Here is a 16313-nt window from a genome sequence, read left to right as displayed (position 1 = left end):
ACTTTAAAAAGCCTGGGTAGTGGATAATCCCTTTGGCCAAATAGCGTGATCTTCATTATGTGTGTATTATGATGTATGCTGTTCATCTGTCTTTGTCCACACTGTGTGCTAAAGATGTCTTTGACATTGACACCCTGGTGATGACAGTCTAAAGATATTTTGCTGGACTTTCGTAAGGGAAAGCCCTTAACATTTTTCAAAGACTTCAGTCACCCAAGTCGTCGACTGTTCTCTCTGCTCTTGCACAGCAAGCGGTACCGGAGCGCCAAGTCTAGGACCGAAAGGCTCCTTAACTACCCCCAAGCCATAAGACTGCTGAACAATTCATCAAATGGCCACCCGGACTATTTACATTAACCCCCTCCATTTGTTTTGTACACTGCTGCTACTCACTGTTTATTATCTATGCATAGTCACTTCACCCCTACCCCCATGTACAAATTACCTCGACTAACCTGTACCCCCGCACATTGACTCGGTACCGGTACCCCCTGGAAATGGCCTTGTTATTGTTATTTTATTGTGTTACTTTTTATTATTTTTTACTTTAGTTTATCTGGTAAATCTTTTCTTAACTCTTCTTGAACTGCACTGTTGGTTAAGGGCTTGTAAGTAAGCATTTCACTGTAAGATCTACACCTGTTTGGCGCATGTGACAAATAAAGGTTGATTTTGATTTTAAAGTATTGGACACTAGGGTCCGCCAGGGGGTCTTGCCAGGGACTGAAGGTTTAATTTGGGTAGTGGGGGTTTCTGTGTAAGGAGCGCCTCAGTCCTTTATGCCAAGGGTGTGGCTGGCTTTATATCAAAGAGTCAAAGTATTTGGCTCAGTGGATTAATCTCTTTCCCTCTCCCTCTGTCCTTCCCTCTCCCCTCTCTCTCAGATGGTGAACTCTATGCTGGGGTCTACATTGACTTCATGGGAACAGACTCTGCCATCTTCCGTACTGGGAAACAGACCGCCATGCGTACAGACCAGTATAACTCCAGATGGTTAAATGGTAAATAAATGTCTTCTTTCATAATATTTAATGTTTACAAAATCGTCAACTCTCCCCTTTAATAAACAGGAAATGCAAACAGTTTGTAAATGATATCAACCAGATGTTCAGTGATCTTCATATCCTCTTATTCATCTTTCTCTCCGTCTCTCTCTCCTTCTCCCAGACCCTTCCTTCATCCATGTGCAGCTCATCCCTGACAGCGCAGAGAGGAATGACGACAAGCTTTACTTCTTCTTCCGTGAGAAGTCTGCTGAGATGGGCCAGAGTCCTGTGACCCAGGCCCGCATCGGTCGGATCTGCCTGGTGAGCACAGCCTCAGAATGGATTGTACCACATTCACAAATAACAATGCATGTGACATGCACAGCAAATATACCCCAGTTTCATAAAGAAAGGAAGAAACCAGTCTCGGTCTGTAGAACTAATGTTTGTCTAACACTGACTCGCTGAAATCCATGTGTATTTAACCTCCCTGTGTACAATACATGTCTCTATCCTTGAGATGGAACCCTGACATACGACCCTATGATCGTCTGACCTCCCGACTGGTAGTCTTTAAACGTATTAAAGGATGTAGTATATTACTTATTCAGGTAACAGAACAGCAGGGTAAAAGCCCGATCCCCTAAACCAGTCCAGCAGCCCTTCCTTCTACAGCAGTATCCTCTAGTACAGGGGTATTCAACTCTTACCCTATGAGGTCCAGAGCCTGCTGGTTTAATGTTCTACCTGATCATTAATTGCACACACCTGGTGTCCCAGGTCTAAATCAGTCCCTGATTAGAGGGGAACAATGAAAAAACGCAGTGGATCTAGCTTTGAGATCCAGAGATGAGTTTGAGACAGCGTGTGGTAATTTCCCTGACCTTCTCCCCCAGAGCTGCAAATTGAGACGATCAGCAAAAACAAATAACAGGGAATGTGTTTGTCCCTGTGGGGTCAACTTGGAGCTTAGGATGCATCTTTCTGGGCTTTGCTTACAAACATGGAGAGCATAGTGTTTATTCAGTTAGTCACCGTGGGTGTGTGCTTGCATGTGTCAGATCTTTAGCTGCTCACAACTGTTTATTTGAGTGGATCAGGTAGTGACCCTGCACACAAACACCCATTTCACATTCAGTGGGTTCTATACTCTATACTGTTCTATCAATCACTGGTCCCCAGTGATACTGTTCTATCATTCACTGGTCCCCAGTGATACTCTTCTATCATTCACTGGTCCCCAGGGATACTCTTCTATCATTCACTGGTCCCCAGTGATACTCTTCTATCATTCACTGGTCCCCAGTGATACTGTTCTATCATTCACTGGTCCCCAGTGATACTCTTCTATCATTCACTGGTCCCCAGTGATACTCTTCTATCATTCACTGGTCCCCAGTGATACTCTTCTATCATTCACTGGTCCCCAGGGATACTCTTCTATCATTCACTGGTCCCCAGTGATACTCTTCTATCATTCACTGGTCCCCAGTGATACTGTTCTATCATTCACTGGTCCCCAGTGATACTGTTCTATCATTCACTGGTCCCCAGTGACACTCTTCTATCATTCACTGGTCCCCAGTGATACTCTTCTATCATTCACTGGTCCCCAGTGATACTGTTCTATCATTCACTGGTCCCCAGTGACACTCTTCTATCATTCACTGGTCCCCAGTGATACTCTTCTATCATTCACTGGTCCCCAGTGATACCCTTCTATCATTCACTGGTCCCCAGTGATACTCTTCTATCATTCACTGGTCCCCAGTGATACCCTTCTATCATTCACTGGTCCCCAGTGATACTGTTCTATCATTCACTGGTCCCCAGTGACACTCTTCTATCATTCACTGGTCCCCAGTGATACTCTTCTATCATTCACTGGTCCCCAGTGACAATCTTCTATCATTCACTGGTCCCCAGTGACACTCTTCTATCATTCACTGGTCCCCAGTGATACCCTTCTATCATTCACTGGTCCCCAGTGATACTCTTCTATCATTCACTGGCCCCCAGTGATACTCTTCTATCATTCACTGGTCCCCGGTGATACGTTCTAGAGTTCACTGGTCCCCAGTGATACCTTTCTATCATTCACTGGTCCCCAGTGATACCCTTCTATCATTCACTGGTCCCCAGTGATACTCTTTTATCATTCACTGGTCCCCAGTGATACTCTTCTATCATTCACTGGTCCCCAGTGATACTGTTCTACTATTCACTGGTCCCCGGTGACACTCTTCTATCATTCACTGGTCCCCAGTGATACCCTTCTATCATTCACTGGTCCCCAGTGATACTGTTCTACTATTCACTGGTCCCCGGTGACACTCTTCTATCATTCACTGGTCCCCGGTGACACTCTTCTATCATTCACTGGTCCCCAGTGACACTCTTCTATCATTCACTGGTCCCCAGTGACACTCTTCTATCATTCACTGGTCCCCGGTGATACGTTCTAGAGTTCACTGGTCCCCAGTGATACCCTTCTATCATTCACTGGTCCCCAGTGATACTGTTCTATCATTCACTGGTCCCCAGTGATACGTTCTATAATTCACTGGTCCCCAGGTATGCTGTTCTCTCTTTTTCACTTCTATACATATCTGGATGCTCTTAATGCTGTTTGGTTTATTGTCTCTACACACTCCTATTACCCAAATATATGAACAAATGTACAGCGCAATTGCTTAAAAAATGTAACACAAAATATATGAAAACAATTTCAAATCCCAGTTAGGGACTTATTACATATAAGTATGTGTAGACTGTCGTGTGCAGTATGTACAGGCCTACAACCATCATGTGGGCATTACAATGATATACAGTGGGGAGAACAAGTATTTGATACACTGCCGATTTTGCAGGTTTTCCTACTTACAAAGCATGTAGAGGTCTGTAATTTTTATCATAGGTACACTTCAACTGTGAGAGACGGAATCCAAAACAAAAATCCAGAAAATCACATTGTATGATTTTTAAGTAATTAATTTGCATTTTATTGCATGACATAAGTATTTGATCACCTACCAACCAGTAAGAATTACGGCTCTCACAGACCTGTTTTTCTTCAAGAAGCCCTCCTGTTCTCCACTCATTACCTGTATTAACTGCACCTGTTTGAACTCGTTACCTGTATAAAAGACACCTGTCCACACACTCAATCAAACAGACTCCAACCTCTCCACAATGGCCAAGACCAGAGAGCTGTGTAAAGACATCAGGGATACAATTGTAGACCTGCACAAGGCTGGGATGGGCTACAGGACAATAGGCAAGCAGCTTGGTGAGAAGGCAACAACTGTTGGCACAATTATTAGAAAATGGAAGAAGTTCAAGATGACGGTCAATCACCCTCGGGTTGGGCTCCATGCAAGATCTCACCTCGTGGGGCATCAATAATCATGAGGAAGTTGAGGGATCAGCCCAGAACTACACGGCAGGACCTGGTCTGATGAGACAAAAATATAACTTTTTGGTCTAAACTCCACTCGCCGTGTTTGGAGGAAGAAGAAGGATGAGTACAACCCCAAGAACACCATCCCAACTGTGAAGCATGGAGGTGGACACATCATTCTTTGGGGAAGCTTTACTGCAAAGGGGACAGGACGACTGCACCGTATTGAGGGGAGGTTGGATGGAGCCATGTATCGCGAGATCTTGACCAACAACCTCCTTCCCTCAGTAAGAGCATTGAAGATGGGTCGTGGCTGGGTCTTCCAGCATGACAACGACCCGAAACACACAGCCAGGGCAACTAAGGAGTGGCTCCGTAAGAAGCATCTCAAGGTCCTGGAGTGGCCTAGCCAGTCTCCAGACGTGAACCCAATAGAAAATCTTTGGAGGGAGCTGAAAGTCCAAATTGCCCAGCGACAGCCACGAAACCTGAAGGATCTGGAGAAGGTCTGTATGGAGGAGTGGGCCAAAATCCCTGCTGCAGTGTGTGCAAACCTGGTCAAGAACTACAGGAAACGTATGATCTCTGTAATTGCAAACAAAGGTTTCTGTACTAAATATTAAGTTCTGCTTTTCTGATGTATCAAATACTTATGTCATGCAATAAAATGCAAATTAATTACTTAAAAATCAATGTGCTTTTCTGGATTTTTGTTTTAGATTCCGTCTCTCACAGTTGAAGTGTACCTATGATAAAAAATTACAGACCTCTACATGCTTTGTAAGTAGGAAAACCTGCAAAATCGTCAGTGTATCAAATACTTGTTCTTCCCACTGTATGTGGTGAAAACAATTTGTTCGAGCAATATTTATTTATGTATGACCTGGCAGTGTAGTTTCCCCATAAAAGTGGAATGTGCTTTAAGGAGATTGTGTTGGTTAAGGAGGAGGAACCCTCTAAATCACATCTACTGGGTTTGGCTCTCCCTCACTGGCTTAGAATTTGGCTCTAAATAAAAGGAGACAGTGTTTACCATCTCATCTCCTCACAACTAACCAATTGTCAACGATTCGCCAGCTCGCTCTCCAAACCGGGCTGCTTTTTTAAATATGTACAATGTGTGTGGGTGACTCCACCTGTGTTTATTTTTGGTGGGAGGATGTGAGTGTGTGTGTGACGAAGACCATGTTTTGTGCCTCTCTCTCCCCCTCTATCTCTCCCTCTGCTTCTCCCACTCTCTACCCTTCTCCCTCCCTCCCTCTCTCTCTCCCTCCACTTCTCCCTCTCTCTCTCCCTCCACTTCTCCCTCTCTCTCCTCTTCTCCCTCTCCCTCCGCTTCTCCCTCATTCTCTCCCTCTGCCTCTCCCTCTCTCTCCCTCCACTTCTCTGTCCCTCTGCTTCTCCCTCTCTCTCCCCCTCTGCTCCTCCCTCTCTCCCCCTCTTTCTCTCCCTCCGCTCTTCCCTCTCTCTCCCCCTCTTCCTCTCTCTCCGCTTCTCCCTACCTCTCTCTCCGCTTCTCCCTACCTCTCTCTCCCCTCCCCCTATCTCCCGCTGCTTCTCCCTCTCTCTATCCCTGTCCCTCCGCTTCTCCCTCTCTCTCCCCCCGCTTTTCCCTCTCTCTCCCCTCCCCCCCACTGCTTCTCCCTCTCTCTATACCTGTCCCTCCGCTTCTCCCTCTCTCTCCCCCTCTCCCTCCGCTTCTCCCTCTCTCTCCCTCTTTCCCTCTCCCTCATCTTATCCGTCTCCCTCCCCCTCTCGCTCCCTTTCCCTCTCCCTCTTCTTCTCCATGCAGAATGATGACGGTGGACACTGCTGTCTGGTCAACAAGTGGAGCACTTTCCTGAAGGCTCGGCTCATCTGTTCAGTGCCGGGGGCCGACGGGATCGAGACACACTTCGACGAGCTTCGTGAGTTCTCCTCCCTTCCCTTGATATGGTGTCACCCGTTATCCACATTAACGTGAGGAGCGAGGAACCAGACAGCCTGTGGCATGTCTTGAGGTTTCCCATTGGTATTAATACTGTGTCAAATAGAGACCACAAATTATGATGGAACTGACTCCAGACCAGCTAGAGGAACTAGTTGGTGTTGCCTGTCCTTTATATTCCTGCTTGCACTATCCACCCAGCCTGATCTCAGATCAGTTTTATCTCTGCATACCACCACCTGTCCAGAGCCTGACTGCACTGCACACAGCCCAGTCCCTGACCCATATGTCAGCCTCTTCCATTACACTCAATACTCCTGTGGCCCATACGGCATGCTGTAATGGGAATTGCACACACTCTGGTAGTGTACTTATTATTTTCCTTCAAGATGTCTCAAACAAAATGCTTCTTTTTCCTGGCTGCGCATTAAGAGGTGCTCTCCCCTCCTGTAATTTACTGGATATGAGGGGCTTGCTGCCTCGTGGCAGACAGATCAGGTAGCCAGGCAGGAATGTCAGGTCCATTACCATGTCTTTCTTTCTCTCTGTCTCACTGCTTCCAAATAGAGCGTTGGAATGATGAGGGTTCTGATGGTTCTGTGACGGAGTCTACAGTTACTCAAGCCCTAACCTCAGCAATAAAAAGCTTGTGTGACTTTCTATTTGACCTCTACTTTTAGGTTATGGTTGAGTAATTCTGCTCGCGTGTGCACTAGTCTTGGACTTAGCTGAACACTATGGCGCAATGGTAAGGCTTTTTTTGTTAATGGTAACCATTTCACCCAAGTAAATGAAAGGATATCAAAACCGCAAGCACCGTACTCACTCTGCGGTTATAAATTACTTTGTGTCTTTATTAGTCGGCTCATTGTTGACATAGACATGCCGTGCACACTGGGTTTAGGGGAGAGTGGAGAGCTGGCACTGGTTCACCTGCATGGCTCAGGATATTGCTTTAATAAAGGTGTATGTGTAAAGGCACAGGCTGCTGCAGCATCCCAATGAACAGGAGACACTTAACTCAGCTGTCATTACAGTACATCCACACATCCCATACGTCAGACAAACCTGATGCCAGTGGGCACAGCTCACCCCTGGCAGGTACTGTACCCCCAGAAAGGGCATTTGTTAACTGGGTATAGGTGAGCTCCATGCCAAGGTTCCAGTTTACTGCTGGGTTATAATGGCTGGTCTAAATTTGTCCTCAGTTTGTGGTGTAGACAGGGGAGAATAAGGATGGTAGTATTACTCCAGTAATACAAGACAAGAAGATCTATGTGCCTTCTAGATAATATGTGCTCTGAGTATCTCTAAAACGTACATGCCACCAAAGTATTTGGGTTTAGCCTACCTTGATGTAAGAAGAACTTTGCAGCAAGCCGGGACTGGTTGCAAAAGTACCTGGATAAAGAGAACAGATGAACTTACATTTCCCCTCTCTCTATGTGTTGTAGTAAAGTAAAGAGGACATTGGGGTCATTATTGAAAATGTTGATGAGCCTTCCAGCCCAGCTTTAGCTTGTTGTTTGTGAGCAGTATTATGTGTGACTGCTGTTAGCGAGGGACGCCAAAGACCCAGAGAGTTTTTACAGTTGGAAAGAGAAAAAGATTTGGCTCTTCCTGAGAACTTGCATCCAAATTACACACAGTAAATTGAAACACACAATGTAGAGGTCTTATCCAGGCACATGTGGTTGTATGCTATGTCAAAATTAAGAAGCCAAAGCAAATAGGTTGTAGATATACAATAGAGATGCTATAAAGGTTTAGATTGTATGGTTTGATATAAATAAAGAGGTACATTGCATGAGCTTGAGCTTGATCAACAATATGGTTCATGGACTTCAGAGAGAAGACTTTATGAGAGATGAACAAGAGTGGTAAAGAAAAAGAAAGAATGAAAGAGAAAGATAAGGGGGGAGTGGGAGAGAGTGATATCAGGCAAAGCTCCAGCAGAAATACATTCTTTCTGAGGAAACAAAAAATGTGTAGACTGAGTTTTTATTGCCTTAGAAAAGAGGAAAGGGCAGTTTTGGTTCCATTCATAGCTCTTATTAAAGACTGTCACGGCTGTTGAATGAAGTAGACCAAGATGCAGCGTGGTGAGCGTACATATTACTTTATTATTATTATGACGCCGACAAAAACAATAAACAATCCAAAACAAACCATGAAGCTTAAGGCTATGTGCCACAAACAAAGTCAACTTCCCACAAAGACAGGAGGGAAAAAGGGATACCTAAGTATGGTTCTCAATCAGAGACAACGATAGCCAGCTGTCCCTGATTGAGAACCCTACCCGGCCAAAACATAGAAATACAAATATTAGAACGAAAGAACATAGAATACCCACCCCAAATCACACACTGATCAAACCGAGACATAAAAAGGATCTCTAAGGTCAGGGCGTGACAGTACCCTCCCCCAAAGGTGCGGACTCCAGCCGCAAAACCTGAACCTATAGGGGAGGTTCTGGATGGGCATCTATCCGCGGTGGCGGCTCAGTTGCGGGACGCAGACCACACTCCACCACTGGCTCACCCCACTTTGGTGGCACCTCTGTTGCGGGGACCCTCGTTGCGGGCCCCGGACTGGGCACCCTCGCTGGGGGCCCCGGACTGAGCACCGTCGCTGGGTGCCCCGGACTGGGCACCGTCGCTGGGGGCCCCGGACTGGGCACCGTCGCTGGAGGCTTCGTGCCATGGATCATCACTGGAGTGAGGAGACGTATGTGCAGTCTGGTACGTGGAGCTGCCACAGGGCTCACCAGGCTGGGGAGACATACAGGAGGATTAGTTCTGGGCGCAGGCACAGGACTTACCAGGCTGGAGAGACATACAGGAGGCCTTGTCCTTGGCAGAGGCACCGGATACACTGGGCCGTGGAGGCGCACTGGAGGTCTCGAGCTTAGAGCCTGCACAACCCGTCCTGGCTGGGTGGTTATCTTCACCCTGCAAATGCGGGGCGCTGGCACAGGGCGCACTGGGCTGTGCAGACGTACCGGAGACACAGTGAGCAGAGCCGGCGCAGGATATACTGGGCCGAGGAGGCGCACTGGAGGTCTGGAGAGCAGGGCTGGCACAACCCATCCTGGCTGGATGCTCACCCTAGCCCGGCAGATGCGGGGAGCTGGAATGTAGCGCACCGGGCTAAGAATGCGTACTGGAGACACCGTGCGCTCCACCGCATAACACGATGCCTGACCAGTACGACGCTCATCAAGGTAAGCACGGGGAGTTGGCTCAGGTCTCCAACCTGACTCAGCCAAACTCCCCGTGTGCCACCCCCCAAAAAAAATTGGGGGGCTGCCTCTCGGGCTTCCTTGCTAGCCGTGTTCCCTCGTAACGCTGCTGCTCTGCTTTTGCTGCCTCCAGTTCCTCCCGTGGACGGCGATACTCCCCAGCCTGCCTCCAGGGTCCCTTACCGTCCAGTATCTCCTCCCATGTCCATTTCTCCAGATAGCGCTGCTCTGTCCCTTGGTGGTGGGAAGTTCTGTCACGGCCGTTGAATGAAGTAGACCAAGGTGCAGCGTAGTGAGCGTACATATTACTTTATTATTATGACGCCGACAATAAACAATCCAAAACAAACCGTGAAGCTTAAGGCTATGTGTCACAAACAAAGTCAACTTCCCACAAAGACAGGTGGGAAAAAGGGATTCCTAAGTATGGTTCTCAATCAGAGACAACCATAGACAGCTGTCCCTGATTGAGAACCCTACCCGGTCAAAACATAGAAATACAAATATTAGAACGAAAGAACATAGAATACCCACCCCAAATCACACCCTGACCAAACCAAATAGTGAAATAAAAAGGATCTCTAAGGTCAGGGCGTGACAAAGACATGCTCCAGAAATGTGGCTACTACTAAGTATTTTTTAAACCTCCTGATTTGGGCTTGATGTGTCAATGTGTAGTTCATACATAAATAACCTATGAGCAGAATTACTGTCTTACCTCAATTAGCCACGGAATCCCGAGTTTGAAAGCAACTGTTTTTCTAGAACCTGTGCTGCGCCATTTTCCCTACACTTTCCCCCACGTTGGTTAGCCCCCTAGCAATTTGAGTTCAGCCAATGAGCTTTAGCCTCTCGCCATATGAGTGACAACTAGCAAGAGGCACATCATGCACCCACACCAGACCGAAAAGAGAGCAATGACGTGGTGCACATATCTGCAAGTACACTATGTAGACAATCAATCAATCAATCAATTTTATTTTATATAGCCCTTCGTACATCAGCTAATATCTCGAAGTGCTGTACAGAAACCCAGCCTAAAACCCCAAACAGCTAGTAATGCAGGTGTAGAAGCACGGTGGCTAGGAAAAACTCCCTAGAAAGGCCAAAACCTAGGAAGAAACCTAGAGAGGAACCAGGCTATGAGGGGTGGCCAGTCCTCTTCTGGCTGTGCCGGGTGGAGATTATAACAGAACTATGCCAAGATGTTCAAAAATGTTCATAGGTGACAAGCATGGTCAAATAATAATCATGAATAATTTTCAGTTGGCTTTTCATAGCTGATCATTAAGAGTTGAAAAACAACAGGTCTGGGACAGGTGGCGGTTCCATAACTGCGGGCAGAACAGCTGAAACTGGAATAGCAGCAAGGCCAGGCGGACTGGGGACAGCAAGAAGTCACCACGGGCGGCAGTCCCGACGCATGGTCCCAGGGCCCAGGTCCTCCGAGAGAAAGAAAGAGAGAAGGAGAAAATTAGAGAGAGCCAAGATTTTCAAAATTTTCATAAATGACAAGCATGGTCAAATAATAATCAGGAATAAATCTCAGTTGGCTTTTCATAGCCGATCATTAAGAGTTGAAAACAGCAGGTCTGGGACAGGTAGGGGTTTCGTAACCGCAGGCAGAACAGTTGAAACTGGAATAGCAGCAAGGCCAGGCGGACTGGGGACAGCAAGGTGTCAGCATGCCCGGTAGTCCTGAAGTATGGTCCTAGGGCTCAGGTTCTCAGAGAGAAAGAGAGAACGAGAGAATTAGAGAGAGCATACTTAAATTCACACAGGACACTGGATAAGACAGGAGAAGTACTCCAGGTATAACCAACTGACCCTAGCCCCCCGACACATAAACTACTGCAGCATAAATACTGGAGGCTGAGACAGGAGCGGTCAGGAGACACTGTGGCCCCATCCGAAGAAACCCCCGGACAGGGCCAAACAGGAAGGATATAACCCCACCCACTTTGCCAAAGCACAGCCCCCGCACCACTAGAGGGAAATCCTCAACCACCAACTTACAATCCTGAGACAAGGCCGAGTATAGCCCACAAAGGTCTCCACCACAGCACAAACCAAGGGGGGGCGCCAACCCAGACAGGAAGATCACGTCAGTAACTCAACCCACTCAAGTGACGCACCCCTCCTAGGGACGGCATGAAAGAGCACCAGCAAGCCAGTGACTCAGCCCCTGTAACAGGGTTAGAGGCAGAGAATCCCAGTGGAGAGAGGGGAACCGGCCTGGCAGAGACAGCAAGGGCGGTTCGTTGCTCCAGAGCCTTTCCGTTCACCTTCACACTCCTGGGCCAGACTACACTCAATCATATGACCTACTGAAGAGATAAGTCTTCAGTAAAGACTTAAAGGTTGAGACCGAGTCTGCGTCTCTCACATGGGTAGGCAGACTGTTCCATAAAAATGGAGATCTATAGGAGAAAGCCCTGCCTCCCGCTGTTTGCTTAGAAATTCTAGGGACAATTAGGAGGCCTGCGTCTTGTGACCGTAGTGTACGTATTGGTATGTACGGCAGGACCATCTCGGACAGATAGGTAGGAGCAAGCCCATGTAACGCTTTATAGGTTAACAGTAAAACCTTGAAATCAGCCCTTGCCTTAACAGGAAGCCAGTGTAGGGAAGCTAGCACTGGAGTAATATGATCAAATTTCTTGGTTCTAGTCAGGATTCTAGCAGCCGTATTTAGCACTAACTGAAGTTTATTTAGTGCTTTATCCGGGTAGCCGGAAAGTAGAGCATTGCAGTAGTCTAACCTAGAAGTAACAAATGCATGGATTAATTTTTCTGCATCATTTTTGGACAGAAAATTTCTGATTTTTGCAATGTTACGTAGATGGAAAAAAGCTGTCCTTGAAACAGTCTTGATATGTTCGTCAAAAGAGAGATCAGGGTCAAGAGTAACGCCGAGGTCCTTCACAGTTTTATTTGAGACGACTTTACAACCATCAAGATGAATTGTCAGATTTAACAGAAGATCTCTTTGTTTCTTGGGACCTAGAACAAGCATCTCTGTTTTGTCCGAGTTTAAAAGTAGAAAGTTTTCAGCCATCCACTTCCTTATGTCTGAAACACAGGCTTCTAGCGAGGGCAATTTTGGGGCTTCACCATGTTTCATTGAAATGTACAGCTGTGTGTCATCCGCATAGCAGTGAAAGTTAACATTATGTTTTCGAATAACATCCCCAAGAGGTAAAATATATAGTGAAAACAATAGTGGTCCTAAAACGGAACCTTGAGGAACACCGAAATGTACAGTTGATTTGTCAGAGGACAGACCATTCACAGAGACAAACGGATATCTTTCCGACAGGTAAGATCTAAACCAGGCCAGAACTTGTCCGTGTAGACCAATTTGGGTTTCCAGTCTCTCCAAAAGAATGTGGTGATCGATGGTGTCAAAGGCAGCACTAAGGTCTAGTAGCACGAGGACAGATGCAGAGCCTCGGTCTGACGCCATTAAAAGGTCATTTACCACCTTCACAAGTGCAGTCTCAGTGCTATGATGGGGTCTAAAACCAGACTGAAGCATTTCGTATACATTGTTTGTCTTCAGAAAGGCAGTGAGTTGCTGCGCAACAGCTTTTTCAAAATTTTTTGAGAGGAATGGAAGATTCGATATAGGCCGATAGTTTTTTATATTTTCCGGGTCAAGGTTTGGCTTTTTCAAGAGAGGCTTTATCACTGCCACTTTTAGTGAGTTTGGTACACATCCGGTGGATAGAGAGCTGTTTATTATGTTCAACATAGGAGGGCCAAGCACAGGAAGCAGCTCCTTCAGTAGTTTAGTAGGAATAGGATCCAGTATGCAGCTCGAAGGTTTAGAGGCCATGATTATTTTCATCATTGTGTCAAGAGATATAGTACTAAAACACTTAAGTGTCTCTCCCGATCCCAGGCCCTCGCAGAGCTGTGCAGATCCAGGACAGCTAAGCCCTGGAGGAATACGCAGATTCAAAGAGGAGTCCGTAATTTGCTTTCTAATGGTCATGATCTTTTCCTCAAAGAAGTTCATGAATTTATTACTGCTGAAGTGAAAGCCATCCTCTCTTGGGGAATGCTGCTTTTTAGTTAGCTTTGCAACAGTATCAAAAATAAATTTTGGATTGTTCTTATTTTTCTCGATTAAGTTGGAAAAGTAGGATGATCGAGCAGCAGTGAGGGCTCTTCGGTACTGCACGGTACTGTCTTTCCAAGCTAGTCGGAAGACTTCCAGTTTGGTGTGGCGCCATTTCCGTTCCAATTTCCTGGAAGCTTGCTTCAAAGCTCGGGTATTTTCTGTATACCAGGGAGCTAGTTTCTTATGACAAATGTTTTTCGTTTTTAGGGGTGCAACTGCATCTAGGGTATTGCGCAAGGTTAAATTGAGTTCCTCAGTTAAGTGGTTAACTGATTTTTGTCCTCTGACGTCCTTGGGTAGGCAGAAGGAGTCTGGAAGGGCATCAAGGAATTTTTGTGTTGTCTGAGAATTTATAGCACGACTTTTGATGCTCCTTGGTTGGGGTCTGAGCAGATTATTTGTTGCGATTGCAAACGTAATAAAATGGTGGTCCGATAGTCCAGGATTATGTGGAAAAACATTAAGATCTACAACATTTATTCCATGGGACAAAACTAGGTCCAGAGTATGACTGTGGCAGTGAGTAGGTCCAGAGACATGTTGGACAAAACCCACTGAGTCGATGATGGCTCCAAAAGACTTTTGGAGTGGGTCTGTGGACTTCTCCATGTGAATATTAAAATCACCAAAAATTAGAATATGATCTGCTATGACTACAAGGTCTGATAGGAATTCAGGAAACTCAGAGAGGAACGCTGTATATGGCCCAGGAGGCCTGTAAACAGTAGCTATAAAAAGTGATTGAGTAGGCTGCATAGATTTCATGACTAGAAGCTCAAAAGACGAAAACGCCATTTTTTTTTTTGTAAATTGAAATTTGCTATCGTAAATGTTAGCAACACCTCCGCCTTTGCGGGATGCACGGGGGATATGGTCACTAGTGTAACCAGGAGGTGAGGCCTCATTTAACACAGTAAATTCATCAGGCTTAAGCCATGTTTCAGTCAGGCCAATCACATCAAGATTATGATCAGTGATTAGTTCATTGACTATGATTGCCTTTGAAGTGAGGGATATAACATTAAGTAACCCTATTTTGAGATGTGAGGTATCACGATCTCTTTCAATAATGGCAGGAATGGAGGAGGTCTTTATCCCAATAAGATTGCTAAGGCGAACACCGCCATGTTTAGTTTTGCCCAACCTAGGTCGAGGCACAGACACGGTCTCAATGGGTATGGCAGAGCTGACTACACTGACTGTGCTATTGGCAGACTCCACTAAGCTGGCAAGCTGGCTAACAGCCTGCTGCCTGGCCTGCACCCTATTTCATTGTGGGGCTAGAGGAGTTAGAGCCCTATCTATGTTGGTGGATAAGATGAGAGCACCCCTCCAGCTAGGATGGAGTCCGACACCCCTTCAAATTAGTGTATTTGGCTATTGCAGCCACACCCGCTGCTAACAAGTATATAAAATCGAGCACACAGCCATGCGATCTCCATAGACAAACATTGTCTGAAGAGCTCAGTGACTTTCAACGTGGCACCATCATAGGATGTCACCTTTCCAACAAGTCAGTTTTTGTCAAATTTCTGCCCTGCTAGAGCTGCCCCGTTCCACTATAAGTGCTGTTATTGTGAAGTGGAAAGGTCTAGGCAACAACGGCTCAGCCGCGAAGTGGTAGGCCACACAAGCTCACAGAACGTGTGCTGAAGCGCGTAGTGAGTAAAAATCATCTGTCTTCGGTTACAACTCTCACTACCGAGTTCCAAACTGCCTTTGGAAGCAACGTCAGCACAATAACTCTTTGTCGGGAGCTTCATGAAATGGTTGTCTGTGGCCCAACAGCTGCACACAAGCCTAAGATCACCCCGTGCAATGCCAAGCGTTGGCTAAAGTGGTGTAAAGCGTGCCGCCATTGGACTCTGGAGCAGTGGAAACGCGTTCTCTGGAGTGATGAATCACGAATCTGGGTTTGGCGCATGGCAGAAGAACGCTACCTGCCCGAATGCATAGGTCCAACTGTAAAGTTTGGTGGAAGACAAATAATGGTCTGGGGCTGTTTTTCATTGTTCGGGTTAGGCCCCTTAGTTCCAGTGAATTGAAATCTTAATGCTACAGCATACAATGACATTCTAGACGAGTCTGTGCTTACAAGTTTGTGGCAACAGTTTGGGGAAGGCCCTTTCCTGTTTCAGCATGACAATTCCCTTGTGAACAAAGTAAGGTCCATACAGAAATGGTATGTGGAGATCGGCCTGCAACGGAGCCCTGACCTCAACCCCATCGAAAACACCTTTGGGATGAATTGGAACGCCATCTGCAAGCTAGGCCTAATCACCCAATATCAGTGCCCGACGTCACTAATGCTCTTGTTGCTGAATGGAAGCAAGTCCCCGTAGCAATGTTCCAACATCTAGTGGAAAGCCTTCCCAGAAGATTGGAGGCTGTTATATCAGCAAAGGGGGGACCAACTCCATATTAATGCCCTGATTTTGCAATGAGATGTTTGATGAGAAGGTGCCCACATACTTTTGGCCATGTAGTGACGTTGTATGCAATTTTCAGGGACTACTTTCAAAAGTTTACAAATGTACCGGAGAATCCCTTTAACAAGCCTTCCTGTTGCCAACTCTTCTCTGCCTTGTCAGAATATTTCTATTTCCAATCAAGTAGCTTTTCCCCTTTATAAT

At 46.3% G+C, this 16313-nt stretch overlaps 1 protein-coding gene across 4 annotated transcripts in view; it reads left to right on the top strand.

Moving 5' to 3' along the window:
* LOC129851114 (semaphorin-3F-like) overlaps positions 1-16313 on the top strand; it is a 106887-nt gene that overhangs the window by 69112 nt on the left and 21462 nt on the right. For all 4 annotated transcript variants that reach the window (XM_055917385.1, XM_055917384.1, XM_055917387.1 and 1 more), the window contains 3 exons: positions 885-1001; positions 1168-1307; positions 6179-6293. In XM_055917385.1, the coding sequence (XP_055773360.1) occupies positions 885-1001; positions 1168-1307; positions 6179-6293 (372 nt within the window). The remainder of the gene's footprint in view (positions 1-884; positions 1002-1167; positions 1308-6178; positions 6294-16313) is intronic.

The sequence above is a fragment of the Salvelinus fontinalis genome, chromosome 3 (assembly GCF_029448725.1).
Source record: "Salvelinus fontinalis isolate EN_2023a chromosome 3, ASM2944872v1, whole genome shotgun sequence".
In the NCBI taxonomy this organism is placed as follows: domain Eukaryota; kingdom Metazoa; phylum Chordata; class Actinopteri; order Salmoniformes; family Salmonidae; genus Salvelinus; species Salvelinus fontinalis.
The sequence above is the reverse complement of the archived record's forward strand: the minus strand, read 5'-3'. Positions and strand labels throughout refer to the sequence as shown.